Source organism: Myxocyprinus asiaticus, chromosome 2 (assembly GCF_019703515.2).
Source record: "Myxocyprinus asiaticus isolate MX2 ecotype Aquarium Trade chromosome 2, UBuf_Myxa_2, whole genome shotgun sequence".
Classification (NCBI taxonomy): Eukaryota; Metazoa; Chordata; class Actinopteri; order Cypriniformes; family Catostomidae; genus Myxocyprinus; species Myxocyprinus asiaticus.
The window spans coordinates 52,969,817-52,992,011 of record NC_059345.1 but is presented as its reverse complement, the minus strand read 5'-3'; the positions used below and the strand labels follow the sequence as shown (position 1 = coordinate 52,992,011).

At 46.0% G+C, this 22,195-nt stretch overlaps 1 protein-coding gene across 2 annotated transcripts in view; it reads right to left on the bottom strand.

Annotated features, from left to right (window-relative positions):
* LOC127452073 (arf-GAP with Rho-GAP domain, ANK repeat and PH domain-containing protein 2-like) overlaps positions 1-22,195 on the bottom strand; it is a 154,445-nt gene that overhangs the window by 43,307 nt on the left and 88,943 nt on the right. For both annotated transcript variants that reach the window (XM_051717252.1, XM_051717257.1), the window contains exon 16: positions 2,082-2,226. In XM_051717252.1, the coding sequence (XP_051573212.1) occupies positions 2,082-2,226 (145 nt within the window). The remainder of the gene's footprint in view (positions 1-2,081; positions 2,227-22,195) is intronic.

Genomic DNA, 22,195 nt, shown 5'->3' with positions numbered 1-22,195 from the left:
TACAGAACACTTCTGATTTGTCTGCAAATTTCAAGGCACGCTAAATAACACGCTACACGCAATGCAATATCCTAAACAGGCTAAACACGGACAATTAATAACAGTTTCTAAAGCATGAAGAATTCAGAATACAGTAGGCTATCTTCTAAAGTGTAGCTAATTCTTATATTCATAAGTATATTCATTATATGCTATTATTTCAGGAGCTCAGGTTTTCACAACAAGGACGTTTGTACAGTATTTTGGATGTAGCCTATCTTTTATATGTTTGAATTTAAATTAAGAAAATGTTTATGCATTTTTTCTAAATATTTGAATATTTTATTAAAGTTTGGTCTGTTACAATTTGACAAGTTTTTTTCATTTTGCACATCATCATCAACTAAATTATATTTTCTTTGTTGAATAAAATTATATGCCATGTTAGTCAAGAGTAAAACTGACTAAAATTAATATGACTTGACGAAATATTGAATAATTTTAACTCTTTAGCCTTTGAAATTTGCCAAAATTTTCTCACCCTCATGCCATTCCAGAAACATGGCTTTCTTTCTTTTGCAGAATGCAAATTAAGATTTTTAGAAGAATATCTCAGCTCTGTAGGTCCATACAATGCAACTGAATTGTGGCCAGAAACTTGAAACTCCAAAAAGCACATAAAGGCAGCATAAAAGTAATTCATAAGACTCCAGTGGTTAAATCTATATCTTTAGAAGTGGTATGATAGGTGTGGGTGAGAAATAGATCGATTATCCCTTTTTTCTCTAAATCTCCACTTAAACTTTCAAATCTGAAAGTGAAACTAAACAGGCATCACATGTGACTTTAAGATGTGAAAGTGGAGATATAGAGTAAAAAAATTACTTAAATATGTATCTGTTTCTCACCCACACCTATTATATCCCTTCTAAAGACATGGATTTAACTACTGGGGTCTTATGGACTACATTTATGCTGCCTTTATGTGATTTTTGTAGCTTCAAACTTCTAACTTCTAACCAACATTTACTTGCATTGTATAGACCTACAAAGCTGAGATATTCTTCTCAAAATATTTTCATTTGTGTTCAGCAGAAGAAAGAATGTCATACACATCTGGGATGTCATGAGGGTGATTAAATGATGAGAGAATTAAAATGTTTTGGGTGAACTAACACTTTTATATATTGTGTGTTAAAGCATAGTTCTGTAAAAAAAAAAAGTGGTTAACATCGTAAAATCTGGGGGGATTTGGGGGGGGGGGTTGCGCCACGCATGTCGGATCTCGCCTAGGGCACCAAGTAAGCCAGAACCGCCACTGCGATTTGATATCAATTTGTGTGGGTACATTTCTGTTACAATGTCCATTTTGTGAACATATAAAATAAATTATCTCTCAGCTTATGCTCTTAATTATAAAGGAACTGACTAGGCAACCCTTCTACGTACAATTCGAAAATATTAATTTTACAAATTATATTTTATCATTAGTGTTTCATAAAATTGGTAAAATATTAGCTTTTGAATTCCTTGAATTTGAATTCTATTCCATCCATAAATGTCTTAAAATAGCATATTATGTTGCATATATATTTTTGTTACATTTTTACTGTTTACTTCCATAATTTGTACTATATACAAGTATTAATATTGATATGTAGAGCACGTATTTAATCGGTACTGCCTCTTTAACACTAGTGGCATCAGCCAGTAAGTGCATATAACGAGAGAAGACGTTCATGGTTTCTTTAGTGCATTCATGTGTGATAAGAATTAAATGACAGTCAACAACTGACTGTAAAAAACAGAAAGGGTATTAAAAGAGACATTTTTCAATGACATATGGATCCGTGGATCTCGTCTTTGATATTTTCATGGTGCTTTTTTGTCATGTTGGAGCTTGACAGGCTCAGTCCTCAATCAGTTTAATTATAATTAAAAGACTGGCCAAGATATTCCTGAGAAGTTCACCTTTACTTTTCTATGGATGAAAGAAAGTCATATGGGTTTGGAACAACATGAGGGCAAGTAAATGATGACAATTTTAATTTATGGGTGAATTATTGCTTTTACAAGAGGGCATGAGAGAAAGAAACAGTCACCCTGTATCTGTGATGTTCTCAGTGTTGTTGATGGCCAGGCTCACCACATCACTGATGTCAACCCGGCTGATGGGTGTGGCAATCTTCTCATTGTCATAGTAACTGAGAAACCCACCTTCCAAAGTACACCAACGGCGAGCCATGTCTGAAACATATATACAAATAAAAAAAAATGATCTACTGAAAACAATTCAAGCACATACTCTTCAAGGCAAGCATCACGTTTATTATTGCTCATACTAAAGGATTTTAATATATTTTGGAGCTTAACTTCCCTTCCAAATCCCACACAGTTTGTGCTATGGACATGAATGATACCTCAAATCATGCAGCTTATTGAGGAGAGGTGTGCTATTACTATCAAGCTACCAAATTTAAGATTTTTGCTGGGCTAACAATAAATCTGGAAAAAAATGTTTTTAAATGTTCACCATTTCTGGAAATTAGGATCTGTTTGGTATAATACAACTGGGTCACCTAAATGGGTTCCTGAGGCTGGCCTTTATACCTCAGTAGAAAATCTGACTGCTTTTCTTTACATAGTTCTTTCACCATTCTTCAGAATATCACTTTTCAGCAGTACAGCCCCCTAAATGGGGGATTATCCCACAGTATGCCTTATATATCAGTAATTATGCTGTTGCAATGACAATTTTGCACCAAGCTATTACTATTTTCTAATTTATTACTGTTTTATGGAACTTACAAACGGTCTTAAATACCGCTTATAAAGTAAGGAATTCATAAAAATGTTGAGAAATGTTTTAAGCTCCATAAGAATCGCCTAAAACAACTAAATATTCTGCAAGAAAAATAATACTCAATAATGCTCAAAGGGATCAACTCAATATTTTGATAAGAATGCAGCAAAAATCTTGCAATATCTTGGCATGGTCTTTTAAGTTTCAACAATAAACTAATGCTACCAAGCAATTTCTCAAACCTCAACATCTTACATCACATATAAAAGTGCAGTTTAAAGCTATAAAAGATACATCAAGGCATGCTAAGGATGTAATAGGATATCAACTGGGATTATCAGCAATACACTGAAATTGCTCTGAGCACTTTATAAAATCTAAGAGATCCTCCCTATCCGAGAGGGCTTCTGTTCATCATAAATACTTGATTGAGATGTAAGACTTTTTTTAATTATATAAAGTAGTTAAATTATACTAGCTGTGCCAAATGTAAATGTAAAAATGTAACTAACCATTTACAAACCAAGCATAGTTTGGATAGCAATATCCTATATAAATAGACTTAACTTTTAAAAAGCTTTGTTGTTGATATCAAAAGTCGTGCGTCTAATCAAACTCTACAATATTTTTGCGCAAATTCATCCATCAATTGGTAATATGGCTAATAATAATAGAATACTTAGACCAGTGTTTGTTCCATGTGTTATGTTGGTTAATTACACTTTTGCTGTTGTTTATGAATTTTCAAAATTTGTCAGTTTTCCTTTTCAGCCTATTTTCATGCTATTATTTTCAGGCAATGCAGTTCATGGTAGTTTCAATGTTTGATTTTAAAGGGTTCACCCAAAAATGACAATTCTCTTATCATTTACTCACCCTCATACCATCCCAGATGACTTTCTTTCTTTTGCTGATCACAAACAAAGATTTTTAGAAAAATATCTTGGCTCTGTAGGTCCACACAATGCAAGTGAATGGTGACCAAAACTTTGAAGCTCCATAAAGCACATAAAGGCAGCATATAAAGTAATCCATTTGACTCCAGTGGTTTAATCCATGTCTTACTAAGACAGTTGGTTTTGGGTGAAAACAGACCAAATTGTAACTCCTTTTTCACTGTACATCTTGACAGCAGTCTCAATTTCAATTTCGATTACACTTCATATAGTGCCATCTAGTGCTCTGTGTATGCGTCAAGCAGTAGGAAGAGTAATCAAGCTTGAAACCATGATCGTGCCTAGAGATGGTAAGACGTACAGCACAGTAAAAAAGGAGTTACATTCTACCACCCCTGGAATCGCAAGTTCGAATCCAGGGCATGCTGAGTGACTCCAGCCAGGTCTCCTAAGCAACCAAATTGGCCCGGTTGCTAGGGAGGGTAGAGTCACATGGGGTAACCTCCTCGTGGTCGCTATAATGTGGTTCTCGCTCTCGGTGGGGCATGTGGTGAGTTGTGTTTGGATGCCGCGGAGCATAGCGTGAAACCTCTACACGCGCTATGTCTCTGCGGTAACGCGCTCAACAAGCCACGTGATAAGATGCGCGGATTGACTGTCTCAGACGCGGAGGCAACTGAGATTCGTCCTCTGCTACATGGATTGAGGCGAGTCACTACGCCACCATGAGGACTTAGAGCGCATTGGGAATTGGGCATTCCAAATTGGGGAGAAAAGGAGAGACATTTTTTTTTTTTTTTTTACATTTTGGTCTGTTCTCACCCAAAACCAACTGGATTGCTTCAGAAGACATTGATTAAACCACTGGAGTCTGATGGATTACTTTTATGCTGCCTTTATTTGCTTTTTGGAGCTTCAAAAGCCTGGTCACTATTCACTTGCATTGAATGGCCCTACAGAGTTGAGATACTCTTCTTAAAATCTTTGTTTGTGTTCAGCAAAAGAAAGAAAGTCATACACATCTTAGTTGGCATGAGGGCGAGTAAATTATGAGAGAAGTTTCATTTTTGGGTGAATTATCCCTTTAAGGACATTTTTGTTTACTTTTGCAAAAAACACAAAACAAAACAAACAACAACAGTTATTGTAAGAGTTAACAGTTTTGGTACTGTCATACACTTTTTCGCCACCTGATTTCCAATGTTAAATCTGGATCCTGTAACAAAACCAGTTGAGAACCACTGTCCTGTACCTCACTTCAGAGTTGAAAAGTCATTTTACAATCTGCTTCGACCTATTCCCTCATAAATAAAACAACAAAATCAGCGTCAGGACACACTGTTTACTCTTATCTTCATTTGTCTTGTGAAAATGCTGATGGTCTCTTTCTGAGCACTACTGAGAGCGGTTGTGGTGCTATTAGATAGAGCAGTGGGTCTTAAATCCAACCTTGTGTTCCACTGACACAATGTTTTGATCCAATGCCACAATGCCTCGCCTGATTCAGCTACAATGCTGGCACTTCATTAATCCTGTTTGCAGTGTTAGTTTTGTGAAGGAAAAAAACGTTCTGTCTTCAGTGTCAGGACTGAAGTTAAGAGACACTAAATTATGGGCAAGGAGGTACTATCCATGTGTCATGAGGTGTGACTTCCAAACTTTGACTATTTCGATTAACATTAAAGTGGAAGTGGGTCAAAGCCCCCTAGGGGATCTGTGGTGGTATTGCAGGGGGTTCAATTATTGGTGGATTGCAATGTAATTTTTGTGAAAAAGAAAGTATGTGTTAAATGGAAACATAATGGGTGGGTTCCTGCTCCATCTCTCTATTCACCAAGGGGGCTTTGGCCTGAAAAGTGTTGATCAGCAAGAAACTTTAGTTGACAGAGATGATATTTGGCAACATCACCAAAAGATATTGAAACGTCACAAAACATGCACATGCAAACAGATCCACAGACGGCTGGCATTTACTATCAACAACCATCCAAGGTGGCTGTCTGAGTATCGCATGTAGTGTAATACAATAAATAGCTGGTATTTATTTCCCTAAACCTCTTCACCTCATCTGTCTGATCCTCTCCAGCTCAAATGCCACCACAGAAAGTCCATAGAAACCCTCTTGTCACTGTCTTTTCATTGTTTGGTTTACAAACGTTTGTGGATATATAATCTCTGAACCAGTGCTTCTCAGGAAACTATATAAAGGCATGGAGACAGGTATAAAGAGATGTCCTTTTCAGTTGTCATTGGATTTGTATTGAATGTTGACCAGAGGTCCAGACACATCGAGTGCTTCAATCTCATCAAAAGGGATGTGCAAAACTAAAAACAATTCAAACGCTACTAATCAACGGGTTGTCTGAACAACTAGTGGACTCATGTGTCTTAAGGAAGCCCTGTATAATTAGGTTGATTTAGAGTTCACATGACCGCAATCAGACATGTTTCTTAGAGGGTGTTTACAAGACGTGTTCTTGCATTCCACAACAGCTTGATTGAGCACAGTGGAACAGACTGCAGGGGCCTTGAGACACATGTAAAAAATTTTGACCATTTTAAACACGCCACGTCATTTTAAAATGCATCGCTCGAGGTGGGATGCTTGAAAAACAGTGCAAGATGAGACGAAATGGTCAAACAAATATGTATAGCTTTAGTGGCAGTGCTTTAAAGGGCAGTGTTTCCCTCTCCGCTGCTGAGATTTCACATGGTTCATTAGTATTCTTTACGCAACATAACGCTTGCTAGGCCCACTCAGCTGCACGCTTTTTACACTGCACACTGTTGAATGGGACTTGTATGAAACAAAAGGGACCCCACCACACACACACACACACGCGCGTGCAGTGACATCACCGTATAGCAGTCCAAAGTTACTGTGCTGCTACGGAGAAGCAGGATACCCACAGGGTCTGAAAATCAGTGCGGGATTGCAGGTATTGCACACACGTTTAATTATTTCTGCATGTTCCGTTCAGAATGCAGGGAATTACCGCACACTTTTATTCACTTTAACATGTAGCAGTGAATTGGTAAACCAATAGATACAGATGAACAAAACAATAATCTGGTGTTTGTATCAAACTGTAATTCCAGAATCTGCACGGGTAAATCGGCTCTTCCGCATCCCTCTCTCCCTCTCTCGTGCACCTTAATGAATGCTTGTTGAGTGCAGAGAGAAAGTCACAAGTAAGTTTGTCACATACTTACTGAACTTAATATTCAATGTGGGAATGGTGTTGTACCATGTCTCTGTAAGTGAGCGATGCGATAAAACTATCACTCCTGTTTATAATCAACAAAGCAAAGCTTTGCGCAACAAGCGATCTAGTTTTCCCGCCTTTCAGATCGCCGCGTTTTCATATCGCTCCCTCATATCATATTACAGAACCTTTGACAAAAGGCAGACACAGCAAAAATGCTTTGTGTAAACTGCTACCAGAAACACTCTGTGAAGAGAAACTGTTATAGGGAGAAGAGAAACAAAATACCTGTTACATATGCAGGGTTCCCACACATCCTGGAAAACCTGGAATTTTGCAATGCAGTTTTCCAATCATGAAAAAATGTCCTGGAAAATATTTCAGTAGAATAAAACAGTTTGACTGTGTTGCTAGCAAGGTTACATGTAAAAAAAAAAAAAAAAACCTTGGTAACGATCTGGACTCGGAATAGGTGACAAATATACAAATTCGTAACGTTTTCTCTCTGCCGGCGGCTGCACATTGTGAAACTGTCACGAGTTCATAGAATGACAGAGGCTCAGAACCCAAGCACAGAGTTGAAAAACAGGGAATTTATTAAAACAAAAAACAAATACAAACTACCTCGTATGGGAAAAAAAGGAAATTCAGGGAAACAGGACCGACTGGACTGACAAAATGAGGGAAGGTAATCCACACCGGCTGGAACAAGACACAAGACCGACTGAACACACAAGACTGGAAACAAGATGAACTGGCACTGGACAGCACACACAAGGAGACTAAAATAGGGAGAGAAATCAAACGGGTTAACAGGGGACAGGTGAGGTAAATGAACTAATAATAAGCAAACAAGGAGACGGGGTATGACGTAAGACAGAAAGACGCATTGCGATACAGAAACAAAACAAAGCCACGTGCTCTCACAAGACAACAAAACACCCGAATGGCATGAACGCACATCGCCAAGACAATGAGGCAATTCGTAGCAACGGCAAACAAAGTGATGCAACACATTCTCACACTAAACAAAACCTGAGCGTACATCACGAGGCAAAAACCACATGATGCACGCAACAGGTGACAAAAACAAGATAGGACACCCATGTAAAATTGGTTGTCCAGCGGCACCGTAGGCCTTGGCCGTCAGGGATGATGTAAACCTACAGGCCTTGGACGGGAGCTTTGGGCGCCTGCGCCAGGTGACGGCGCTCTGTGGGCATAGGTGCACCGTGAGTGCCTTATCCACTGGGGGGATTGCCGAATAGCCCTTGGACACCCCACCATCAAGGGTAGTGAGGGCGGGGGAGCTGAAAGATCGGGATCAGGCAGTAAAAGGTGCCTCCCACGACCTTGTCAGCTCTTCATGCACTTTTGGGAAGAAAGAAACGGGGGTGGGGCATGGCTGTGAGTGGCGCCGCGAGCCCTGGAACCAATCATCGAGCTGCGAGAGTTCAGGGGAGAGCGGAGGGTTCCACTCTAGCCCGACGCTCGCGGCTGCCCGGGAAAGCATGTCATCATCTCCGCGTCAGCCTGTGACTGGGCAACCGCACCCGAAGGGAGGAGCCCAGCTGAGGCTTCCGTGTCCGACTGGATGAGTCCGCTCTCCAATGCTGCGCTCGAGAGCTCATCACCTTCAAGGGCTCCGAGTAAGAGGTCAAACTCACCGTGAGACGAGCCGGCGGACTCATCCGGAAGCCCGATTGGTGCAGACGAGCGTGCTGGGAAATGGGAGGTCCGTGGGGGGATACCCGGCGGAGGTGGTCCCATTGGGGTCCCCAAATCGCCCCCAGTGCTAGCGGCGCTAGCCTCATACCCGTGGGTAGAAGGACCGAGGCAGGGAGCCTCTGGGGTGGCTTGCTTTCTTACGAAGGTAAGCCATGACTGCATCGTTGCCATGGACATGTTCTCGTAATGAGTACATGACCCATCCATGAACACTGTCTCCGCTTGAGCAGCACCCAGACACGAAAGACAATGATCGTGGCCGTCAGAGGGCGAGAGATAATGAGCGCAACCAGGAATAACACACAAACGGAAAGGCGTCTTTAAAAAGACATTCCGTGTGTGCCGCTCTTTTAGAGAAATATACTCTATTATTTCTGCCGAAGTGCCCAGGGGCATTCTCTGCAGTGCACCAGTGCAGAGGGGGGAGAAGCCGCTGAAATGCGGCGTCAGATCCAGCAGAGGTGAATGAACAGTCGTGGGAATTCAGCTCAGTGAGCATGACCGTTCGGCTCCGAAGAGAAAATCTGAATGAGTGGTTGCATACCAGCTCCTTTTATACCCGTATGTCCGGGGGAGTGGTATGCAAATACCACTCGGCAATTTTCATTGGCCTTTTATCAAAGACCAGAGGTGTCTCAGGCTCCCAAGAGTAACCCCTAGTGTCACTACATAACACAACGTCAAGTGAGTGACAGATAGGGAACTAGACAGACCGAAGAGTGCACAACAGGGAATACAACCTAAACCGTGCGCTTACAAAAAGACGAAACGAAACACATGACAAACATGGGACAATAATGCCACAGTCATGTCAGACAAAAACCCAGACTGACAGAGTGACAGGACTTTGACAGTTACCCCCCCCCCAAAAGGGACGCCTCCTGTCGTAGCAAAATGGTAACATCAAACAATACAAAAGACAGACAAAACAAGCACTAACATAAAACAGAACACACAACAGAAAGGGAGGGAAGGGAGGGAAACCAGTTAGGGAACTTAAGGAAAGGGGTGGGGTCTGGCAGCCTGGGGGGAGGCCTCAGGGCAGAGACAGGGTCTGGCAGTCTGGGATGAGGCCTCAGGGTGAAAGCAGGGTCTGGTGGCCTGGGAGGAGGCCTCAGGGCAGAGGGGACACAGAGTGCTGGGCAACGGCCGCTGGACAGGGGTCAGAGGACTGGGCAGCAGCCACTGGACAAGGTTCAGGAAGGAACGGATCAGGGGGCGGAGCTGTGGAAGGCTCGGGCACTGGCCATGGCAGGGGAATGGCCTCCGTGGCCGTGAATGCTGGCAAAGACTGGGGAAAGGTCTCTTTGGTCGTGAGCACTGGCAGGGACAGGGGAACAGTCTCAGTGGCTGTGAGCACAGGCAGTGAAAGGGGAATGACCTCCATGGCTGTGAGCAGAGGCAGTGACAGGGGAACGGCCTCCATAGCCGGGAGTGCTGGCAGCAATTGGGGAACAGAAGCCCTTATCCTCCTCTTCTGGACGGCTAGGATCACTACTGTGGGAGTGGCCGTCATGACCGAGGATGCTGACACTGGGACAGCTGAGGCTTCAGATGCTGGCTCTGGGACAGATGAGGCTTCAGATGGCATCTCTAGGATGGACGAGGCTTCAGACGCTGGCTCATTGACCGTGGCAGGCGTGGGCGCTGGCACGTTGACTGTGGCAGGCATAGGCACTGGCTCGTTGACCGTGGTAGTTGTGGACACTGGCTTGTTGACTGTGGCAGGCGTGGGCTCTGGCTCGTTGACCGTGGCAGGAGTGGGTGCTGGCTCGTTGGCCGTGGCAGGTGTGGGTGCTGGCTCATTGGCCGTGGTAGGTGTGGGCACTGGCAGCAGCAGGGAACTGCTTCTGTGGCCGTGGGCACTGTCAGCGACTGAGGAGTGGGTGCCCTCCTCCTCTTCCAGGAGGAGGGAAGTACTGCTGTTGTTGCAGCCTCCGCCTCCTGGCAGTCAGCAGCAGTGGGCTCGGCCAAGGCGTCCGTGTGGGAGTTCCCTTATCCTTGGGTTGGGATAAGGATTGGAAGTCCCCCAAGGCACAGGCCGTGATGTCCTCCTTCCATTAAAGGGCAAGCCTGCCTCGGGAAACTCTGCATACTCACCCCGTTCTGGGACAATGGATCTAATGGACTCATTCAGACCTGCCCAAAAGAGATCGATTAGGCAGGTCTGATCATATCCCAGACACGAGGACAATGATAAAAATTCAAGGGCATACCCCCACACGGACTTGTCATCCTGCCATAGCCCATAAAGCTGCACGCTGATGGCCAGTTGAAAAAAAAATCTCCGCTGGGTCCATCTTGGCCAGTTCGTAATGTCACGAATGCAGAGAATGAGGCTCAGGACCCAAGCGCTTTGAAGATGAAAAACTGAATTTAGGTAATCCAGGCTGGGGCAGAGGGTAACGGGGAAACAAGACCGACTGGACCGACAGAATGAGGGAAGATAATCCACACCGACTGGAACAAGACACAAGACCGACTGAACACACAAGGCGAACTGGCACTGGACAGCGCACACAAGGAGACTAAAATAGGGAGAGAAATCAACACGAGATGCACGCAACAGATGACAAAAACAAGACAGGACACCTGTGCGACAGTTCGACCACACACACACCTGACACCTTAGACCGATGCAACCAAACCTCGGCACAACATGAAGACAGCTCGCAACCCGGGTGTGCATCGCATTGCGTTGTGCACCCCTGTTCGCGAAGGACAGACAAACTATTGAGCACGAGTGTGCGGATCCCGACACAGATCGAAACCGAACCAGACAGGAAGTCAGGATCCAGACATCGTGCTCCCAACATGAAACAAGACAGACTGAAGACCAAAACCGCGTGCTCACAAAGACAGACAATGAAACGCAAGACAGACATGGGACGATAATGACACGGCCCTGTCAGACAAAAACCCAGACTGACAGAGTAACAGGACCGTGACAGAAACAACATCAATGGTTAAGTGTGCTTACATCCTCGTGATTAATTACAGCAGCAGCCAATCGTGTGCTTGGCAATCGCTGTTCGACTGAGGCAGATCACTTGATTAGTTACAGCTACAGCCAATTGCGTGCTTGGCTACAGAAAGCACGTGCACAGTGAGAAGCGGCACTCGTGAAACTTCTCATTCATAAACAAACTGAATGAAGTGGTACATGTACCGACCGACTGAATGAGAGGGGCATGTTGTTCGTTTACTTCAGCATCGGCATGTGAGTCTACATTGTTAATCACAAAGAGAAAAGGAGCGGAGGAGCTATGAATGTGTAAAAGTAACTGATGTTTATACATGTTGAGGGGCTTTCACATGACTCGCGTCAGCACTGCCGAATACATTGAAGTGTATGAAGTGACACATCAGCTTAACCTCGGCTCCACACCAGTGTTTTTCACACACGAGAGAACAAAGCTACAATAAATATTTTAAAGCTGTCTAAATTTAAGAAGAAATATTGAATGTCTCATAATTTATTTTAATTAATTATTACCTTATCATTTCCGAGTATCCAGAGACCCTAGTTATTGAACTACAGTAGTTATATTCACCAACAAAAAATAAAAATAATAATAAAAACGCAAAGACCTAAACAAACGAGTCCTCTTTCTACTTTCTGCAATCAAAGCAATTGCCATATTTTCTCTTATGTTTTCAGTGTTTATTGTGCACACCTCCCACTTTCTTGCATGGCAAGCTCGTAAATTCACCCCTTCATGACGCTTTCTGCATTGCTTGACACTGGCGTTGAACGGAGCATTGACACCTCGACTCAACTCGTGAAATGCACTTTACAATGACGAAAGGACATTATTATTAGGCTATTGTTTTCCTCTTTTCTGACAAAAGTCATGCTCAGCAGTTTAAATACTGTAGGAAAATGATACAGTACATCTGCTTTGTTCTTATAATGCTTAAACATTCTGCTGAAGTCAGTAGATTTGACATGCACATTTTAATAAAGGAGGAGGTAAGAATGTTATTGATACTCATTATTAGCCTATAATTAGACTATTATTGTTGTCTTTTTGGATGAAAAGTCATGCTCGGCAGTTCATAAACTGAACGGAAATTATAGATCTGCTTTGTTCTTATATTGCTGAAATACTATAAAGTCTCTCTTGGCAGATTCCGGTCGTGAACAACTCAAAATGATTCAATGACTCACTCATTGTGCTCATTTGTCGCCACCTAATGTCATCTCCAGAAGTGGTCACTAAACTAATCAATTAATGAAACTGAACAAATTTGTGAAACAGATGCAAGCCACACCAAAATACCCTTTATTTTTGCAGCTAATTCTGCACAATTGTGCAGATAATTGTGTATACTTGAATCAATAAAATAGCTCAAGTTGGCGCTTTTAGCTTATTCTAAAAAAAAAAAAAACAACTGAACATATGTTCATGAATCAGTGATTGTCACGAGTTTGCATCCCTGTGAATTTAGACAACAATGACAGTCAGACCACTGATTTTTTACATTTTTTTATTAATTCACACTGGGTTGGTAGCGTGGTGATTTGGCTTTAATACCTCAGGATTTTAATTAATTTTCAATAATTCAATGATCGGAGTTAGCTTATATTATATAGTATGTGGAAAACTCAGAAACACATAAGAATGGCATTAGCAATAAAATGCAGAATGTTATTTAATATGACATATTTAAATGAAAATGAATGTTTTAGTGTACAATTAATCAAATTATAATTGTGATATGTCCTAGTGTGATAATTAAACTTAAAAAGTCTCCGATTAATTGAATAAATAAATAATCTGCAAGTGATGCACACTTCAAAATGAATGTGTAGAGATGGCCACTCATTCACTGAAAACACCTCATCATGATCATCACGTGCACTCTTGTGTGTGAAATGACAGAGACAGAGAGCACTCTGAAGTGCGCAGCACATATAGACTATGTATTTATTTAATTAAATCACAGATTTACAGGGAGTAATAATCACACTGGGCCATGGAGAAAACTGCTTATCTGGTGGTGAGAGACTACCGTCAAAAACTCACAGAAACACCAAAATAAAAGCTTTAAATGGACGCATGTGTTTTTGCTTAAATATTACACTTGTTGGGCGCATAAAATGTCCTGGAAATGTCCTGGAATTTGTGCCTTGAATAGAGTGGGAACCCTGATACGTCATCTCTATGATCTATCTGGAGCTCCATCTGACCTGAACAGGCATTTTCTCTGCCCTGTGAATCAGTCAGTTTTAATTATTATGTAAAAATATGCATAAATAATAATAATATGGTAATATAAATACTATAATATTAATAATATACATAATATGAAAATAAATCATTTTATATCTTTAATATACATATAATATAAGCAAGGTTCTCTCTCAGGATTTAATCTGTTAACATTTTCAATGCATTTTGTCAATATTAAACTGCCATTTTAATGTATGGTGAGTATTGACATGTACTCTTAAAGTGATAATAATTCTCTCATCATGTGCAAACATTTATGATTTTCTTTCTACCATGGAACTCAAAAGGAGATGTTATGGACAATGTATGGGGAAAAAATTAGCAACAGTGTATGGTGACTGGAGCTAACATTCTGCCTAACATATCCTTTTGTGTTCCACAGAAGAGAGAAATTCATACAGGCTTGGGGGTGAGTAATGACAGAAATTTAATTTTTGGGGGAACTGCCCTTTAATTACCTGTTAAAGTCTTTGTTAAAGGTATCTGCCAAGAAAAACAACATAAATGTTCAGCACATGAGCTGCATCACGTGCTGAGAAACAAGTGACAGAAGCAGAGGACCATTATTAGGCTAAATACTTTAAAAATCATTCTCTCTGAATAAAACTAGAGGTAAGAATTCGAACCCCCGTGAGATTTAGGTAAGATTGTTGTAAATGTTCAGATGCTTTAGTAAATTTTACCCCCAGAGCCCTTCAAAAGCCCCCAGTAAACAAAATAACCCATCTAAACTCAGCAAAAAAAGAAACGTCCTCTCACTTTCAACTGCTTTTATTTTCAGCAAAATTAACATGTGTAAATCTTTTTATGAACATAAAAAGATTCAACAACTAAGACATAAACTGAACAAGTTTCACAGACATGTGACTAGCAGAAATTGAATAATGTGTCCCTGAACAAAGGGGGGTCAAAATCAAAAGTAACAGTCAGTATCTGGTGTGGCCACCAGCTGCATTAAGTACTTCAGTGCATCTCCTCCTCATGGACTGCACCAGATTTGCCAGTTCTTGCTGTGAGATGTTACCCCACTCTTCCACCAAGGCACTTGCAAGACATTGCAATTTATTGCCCTGGCCACATCTGCAGTCCTCATGCCTCCATGCAGCATGCCTAAGGCACGTTCACGCAGATAAGCAGAGACACTGGGTATGTTTCTTTTGGTGTTTTTCAGAGTCAGTAGAAAGGTCTCTTTAGTGTCCTAAGTTTTTATAACTGTGTCCTTAATTGCCTACCGTCTGTAAGCTGTTCGTGTCTTAACAACCGTTCCACAGGTGCATTAATTGTTTATGGTTCATTGAACAAGCATGGAAAACATTGATTAAACCCTTTACAATAAAGATCTGTAAAGTTATTTGGATTTTTACAAAATTATCTTTAAAATACAGTGTCCTGAAAAAGGGACGTTTCTTTTTTTGCTGAATTTATAATTATTCTAAGGTCGTTTTAAGCTATTCCACCACCGATGCGTGTAAATATTCAGGCATTACGGGCTCGTGGACGCACGCACAACAGCACCGCTGCTGAAAAAAAAAATCCTAGGGGAAACACTGAAGGGGTTGAATTTTAAGACGCAACTTTTCCAGGAAAGTTTTAATATGCAATTTGTCTACAGGCTAAAGCACAGCATGCTAATTAAGGCCAGAAACATTTTATGCAAGCATACGAACACAGATGCAAACGCAAACGCTTGACCAATGCATTGTCAACACAAAGTCCAGTTGAACATATTTAACATGCGTTCTTCTGTTATTGGGGTGGTAACAAACCTCAGTACGCAAAGAGGGTGTTAGTTATCTTCAAAGTATGTACCATTAAACCAGATGTGTTATAATTCAGACAAATTGCTATAAATATATTGGCTTTACCGTACTTGTTCAGCAATATTCTCTTCAAACTGTTGCTCCGCCATGACAGTAGTTGAGTTGAAAGAGAAAACTCGCTATAGAAGAGGAGAGTTCACACAGTGCCCCTTGTGACAACGTTGCGAATGCAATGTGTACTTCCACATTTTGGAGCGCAACTTTGTATAAAATCGAGCTAGAATGATGACGTTCACGTTCTCTACTCATCTGAATCTGAATCGAAACCATTTATAAAACTTTACATCAATATCTCAATGCAGACTTCAGGTGAGTAGTAAGCTTTATTGTTAGGGTGATGCCTCTTAAAATAAAAAAAAATATAAAAAAATGATTTTAAAAATGTATAGGTATTTGCATTAACAAGCTGCAAGGAAAGTTGTGCATTTACAAATCGTGATGGTTACTGGTGTAACCTCCATTCCCTGATGGAGGAAACGAGACGTTGGTGTCGATGTAGTGACACTAGGGGTCACTCTTGGGAGCCCGAGACACCTCTGGTCTTTGATAAAAGGCCAATGAAAATTGGCGAGTGGTATTTGCATGCCACTCCCCCGAACATACGGGTATAAAAGGAGCTGGTATGCAACCACTCATTCAGATTTTACGCTGAGGAGCCGATATAAGGTCCGGCCATTTCAGCGGGTAGTTCAGCGTTGTGGCAAGAGGGACCAACGTCTCGTTCCAACGTACTGGTTACACCAGTAACCATGACGTTCCCTATCTGTCACTCACTCGACGTTGGTGTCGATGTAGTGACACTAGGGGTCACTATACAAAACGCCACAAGGCTGAACTGTGTTACGTGAACTGGCGGTGTGTGGTGGGCAGACTTGCTGTGTGCCTCATAGCCAGCACACCAGGTCGACATGTAACCTCCCCCAACACAGTTATGAGTGTCGAACGGCCCTTTTTGGGGACAAATCGACTACCCAAAGATAGAGACAGGCTTAACCCAGTCGTGGCCTCTTTTCCCCTTCTCTTTTTCCACTCCCTAAAAAAGAAGGGGGATTATCCGACTGGGCCGCCAGGTCTAGTCGGGGGGTGTCCCTCCCAAGGGGAGGACACCGCGGAGACCACACCTCGCCCCAAGAGAGGGGGGGATATTTCAGTGGAAGAATATGTCACATGGTCTTTCCAACCATGTGGAGAGCCTTCAAGGTAGACCCTGCCCAATGGGAGAGGAGTTACTACAACATGGAGACTGGGGCAGAGGGGCTCTGCCCAAGGAAGACGCAGTTTGCCAGCAGGGAAAGGAATTAGCGGAAGATATAGATCGCATGGGGTTAGCCTTACAGGGAACCACCACATGCGGAGCACCTACCCCAGAACCGGGCTCTTAGTTAGCGCGTGTACTGGGCCAGCAGTGAGTCTCTCCAAAAACTCGACTGCCACAGGGCTCGGAGGAAGTCAACCAGGGAACAAGTTTTGTGAACACTACTGGGAAATAACAGCGCACATCTTCAGCTCAAAAGGAGGTGGAAGGCGCTATGTGCAAGCGATACACCCGGCCGGCTATCCCGGGCTTATACGCTTAAATTGCGTGCCACTACCTGGGACGAAACCGGTTCCACCCGGAGGTTGTAGAACCTTGCAAAGGTGTTGGGTGTTGCCCAGCCCGCTGCTCTGCAAATGTCTGTTAGAGAGGCACCTCTGGCCAGGGCCCAAGAAGCCACTACACCACGGGTAGAATGGGCTCGTAGCCCTACCGGGGGCGGCATGTTTTGGGCGAGATATGCCATAGATATGGCGTCAACAAGCTAGTGGGCGATCCTCTGCTTGGAGACAGCGCTTCCTTTCCGCTGTGCACCAAAGCAGACAAAGAGCTGCTCAGAGAGTCTAAAGCTCTGCGTGCGATCCAAATAGATGTGCATAGCACGCACCGGACACAGCAATGCCAGGGCTGGGTCTGCCTCCTCCTGAGGCAGCGCTTGAAGGTTCACCACCTGGTCCCTAAAAGGAGTGGTGGGAACCTTGGGCACATAGCCCTGTTGGGTTCTCAGGATCACGTGAGAAAAGCCCGGACCGAACTCCAGGCACATTTCGCTGACAGAGAACGCTTGCAGGTCACCTACCCTCTTGATGGAAGTGAGTGCAGTCAGGAGGGCAGTCTTCAAGAGAGTGCCTTAAGCTCGACTGACTGCAAAGGCTCAAAGGGGGCTCTCTGTAGGCGCTGAAGAACTACGGAGAAATCCCATGAGGGAACGAGGGGCGGTCTGGAGGGATTCAGCCTCCTGGCACCTCTTAGGAACCTGATGATCAGGTCTTGCTTCCCTATGGACTTACCGTCAACTGCGTCGTGGTGTGCTGCTATGGCAGCAACATACACCTTCAAGGTGGAAGGGGACAGCCTCCCTTCCAACCTCTCCTGCAGGAAGGAAAGCACTGATCCGGCTGCGCATCTCTGGGGGTCTTCGTGTCGAGAAGAACACCACTTAGCGAACAGACGCCACGTAAAGGAATACAGGCGCCTCGTAGAGGGGGCCCTAGCCTGAGTGATCGTGTCTACCACCGCGGGTGGTAGGCCACGTAGGTCTTCCGTGTCCCGTCCAGGGACCAGACATGGAGATTCCAGAGGTCTGGGCACGGGTGCCAGAGGGTGCCCCGTCCCTGAGAAAGAAGGTCCTTCCTCAGGGGAATTTGCCGGGGGGAGCTGTCGCGAGGAGTGTGAGGTCCGAGAACCACGTCTGGGTGGGCCAGTAGGGTGCTACCAGGACGAGCTGCTCCTCGTCCTCCCTGACCTTGCACAGACTCTGTGCAAGTAGGCTCACTGGGGGAAACGCGTATTTGCGAATGCCAGGGGGCCAGCTGTGTGCCAGCATGTCTATGCCGAGGGGAGCCTCGGTGAGGGCGTACCAGAGCGGGCAGTGGGAGGATTCTTGGGAGGAAAACAGGTCCACCTGTGCCCGACCGAATCGACTCCAAATCAGCTGGACCACCTGAGGTTGGAGTCTCCACTCTCCCCTGAGGGAAACCTGCCGTGACAGCGCGTCCACTGTAGTGTTGAGGTTGCCCGGGATATGAGTGGCTCGCAGCGACTTGAGGTGCTGCTGACTCCGGAGGAGGAGACGGCAGGCGAGTTGTGACATACAGCGGGAGCGCAGACCGCCTTGGTGGTTGACATATGCTACCGCTGCCGTGCTGTCCGTCCGAACTAGCACGTGCTTGCCCTGGATCAATGGCCGGAACCTCCGCAGGACGAGCAGAATTGCCAGTAACACAAGGCAGTTGATATGCCAACGCAGCCACGGACCCGTCCAGAGGCCGGTGGCTGCGTGCCCATTGCAAACAGTGCCCCAACCCATTTTGGAGGCGTCTGTCGTGACCACGACGCGCCTGGAGACCAGTTCTTGGGGAACACCTGCTCGTAGAAATGAGAGGTCGGTCCAAGGGCTGAAAAGACGGTGACAGACCGACGTAATGGCCACGCGGTGTGTCCCGTGGCGCCATGCCCATCTCGGGACTCGAGTCTGGAGCCAGTGCTGAAGCGGCCTCATATGCATCAACCCGAGCGGGGTGGCCACCGCCGAGGATGCCATATGCCCCAGGAGCCTCTGAAGAAGTTTCAGTGGAACCGCTGTTCCCTGTTTGAACGCCTTCAAACAGGCCAGCACCGACTGGGCGCGCTCGTTCGTAAGGCGCGCTGTCAAGGAGACTGAGTCCAACTCCAAACCGAGAAAAGAGATGCTCTGAACCGGGAGGAGCTTGCTCTTTTCCCAGTTGACCCGAAGCCCTAGTCGGCTGAGGTGCGAGAGCACCAGGTCCCTGTGTGCGCATAACACGTCTCGGGAGTGAGCTAAGATTAGCCAGTCGTCGAGATAGTTGAGAATGCGAATGCCCACCTCCCTTAACGGGGCAAGGGCAGCCTCTGCGATCTTCCTAAAGACGCGAGGAGACAGGGACAGGCCGAAAGGGAGGACTTTGTACTGATACGCCTGACCCTCGAACGCGAACCGCAGGAAGGGTCTGTGTCGAGGAAGGATCGAGACGTGAAAGTATGCATCCTTCAGGTCTACCGCTGTGAACTAATCTTGATGCCGGACGCTCGCTAAAATGCATCTTTGCGTCAGCATCTTGAACGGGAGTCTGTGTAAAGCCCGGTTCAGTACTCGCAGGTCCAAGATTGGCCGCAACCCACCGCCTTTTTTCGGTACGATGAAGTAGGGGTTGTAAAACCCTTTCTTCATCTCGGCTGGAGGGACAGGTTCTATCGCGCCCTTCCGTAGGAGGGTAGCGATCTCCGCGCGCAGGATAACAGCGTTTTCGCCCTTGACCAAGTTGAAGTGAATACCTGAATGCTGAACCTGGGCGGGCGCCTGGCGAACTGAATCGCGTGGCCGAGTCGGACGGTCCGGATCAACCACCGCGATGGATTGGGAAGCGCAAGCCATGCATCCAAATTCCGTGCGAGGGGGACCAAGGGGACAACGTCGTCGGACTTACCGGCAGGTGGGGCCTCGCATCAGGGCGGAGCATGAGGTGCCACAGCACGTCGTGGCCGTGCTGAGTCTAGGGACATCGAAGCACTTACCTGGCTCCTTGTGACCACCCCCGGAACAGCCTGGGACAGGGGAGGAAGAGGCCTGTCCTCGCGACCCGTGGAGGATGTCACATTGGGGGTGGATTTGTGACACAGCTGGGTGCTCAGGGGTAGAAAGGGCACCGCTGGAGCGCCAATCCTGCAAGAAAAAGCCCGTGGACGGTAGTCGTGGTGACGACAGTACACATCGGGTATGTGACCCAGGGAGGAAGGAAGCAGCTCTTTTGCTGAACTGTTGGGTACCACAGCCACTTGGGCGTGCAGCAAAATCAAACAAAAAGGCAACAAAAGATTTTCCACCAGGGGATGGAGTGGTCTTTCTACCAGCTCCACGTGAGTGGGTTCCCTCGTCCCTGGGTTGCCCATCTCAGGGGCGCTTCGAGGATCTCCGTGGGTTCTTCGGTGCCGGCTGTTAGACGGGTGGCGTTGGTTTCCTGCGGTGGGCTCCACGCCAGGGGCGGGCTGCGGCGGAGCCGGTGCAGTCACCGCAGGGGGATGCCCTTGGCAACGAGCAGATGGGGTGCGGGGTCTTGAGCCGCACCGGGGCAGGATGTGCCGGATTGCTTCCGTCTGCTGCTTTACCGTCGAGAACTGCTGGGCAAAGTCCTCAACGGTGTCGCCGAATAGGCCCGCCTGGGAAATGGGGGCAGCAAGGAACCGTGTCTTGTCGGCCTCGCCCATCTCGACCAGGTTGAGCCACAGGTGGTGCTCCTGGACCACTAGAGTGGCCATCGTCCGCCCGAGAGACCGCGCCGTGACCTTCATCGCCCGGAGGGCATGGTCGGTTGCCGAGCGCAGTTCCTGCATCAAATCTGGGGCGGAACTACCCTCGTGCAGCTCTTTCAGTGCCTTGGCTTGGTGGACCTGCAGGAGAGCCATGGCGTGCAGGCAGAGGTGGCTTGTCCAGCAGCGCTGTAGGCCTTGGCCGTCAGGGACGATGTGAGCCTACAGGGCTTGGACGGGAGCTTAGGGCGTCCACGCCAGGTGGCGGCGCTCTGCGGGCATAAGTGCACCGCGAGCGCCTTATCCACTGGGGGAATCGCTGTATAGCCCCTGGCCGCCCCGCCATCGAGGGTAGTGAGAGCGGGGGAACTGCGGAGTCGGGGTCGGGCAGTAAAAGGTGCCTCCCACGACTTTGTCAGCTCCTCATGCACCTCCGGGAAGAATGGCACTGGAGCGGGGCGCGGCTGGCTTGAGCGGCGCCGCGAGCCCAGAAACCAATCATCAAGCCACGAGGGTTCAGGGGAGAGTGGAGGGTTCCAATCTAGCCTGACGCTCGCGGCCGCCCGGGAAAGCATGTCCGTCATTTCGGCATCGGCCTGTAACTGGGCGACCGTCCCCAAAGGGGGAAGCCCAGCTGAGGCTTCTGCATCCGACTGGACAAGCCCGCTCTCCGATGCTGCGCTCGAGAGCTCATCATCTTCGCAGGCCCCGAACAAGAAGCCAGACTCGCCGTGCGACGAGCCGGCGAACTCATCCGGAAGCCCGATTGGGTCAGACGAGCGTGCTGGGGAATGGGAGGTCCGCGGGGGGATACCCAGCGGAGGCGATCCCATTGAGGTCCCCAAATCGCCCCCAGTGCTAGCCGCGCTGACCTCATACCTGTAGGTAGGAGGACCGAGGTGGGGATCCGCTGGTGTGGCTTGCTTCCTTACAAAAGCAAGCCACGACCACAACGTTGCCATGGTCATGTTCTTGCAGTGAGAACATGAACCATTCATAAACGCTGCCTCCGTGTGGGTCGCGCCCAGACACGAAAGACAGCGATCATGACCATCCGAAGTTGAGAGAAAACGACCGCAACCAGGAATAACACAGGAATGGAAAGGCATCTTTAGAAAGACGCATCTTTAAAAAGACGTTCCGTGTGTGTGCTCTTTTAGAGAAATATACTCTTTTAGAGGGGAAAAACGCTCTTTCAGAAGATATACTCTCTAGTTTTTCTGC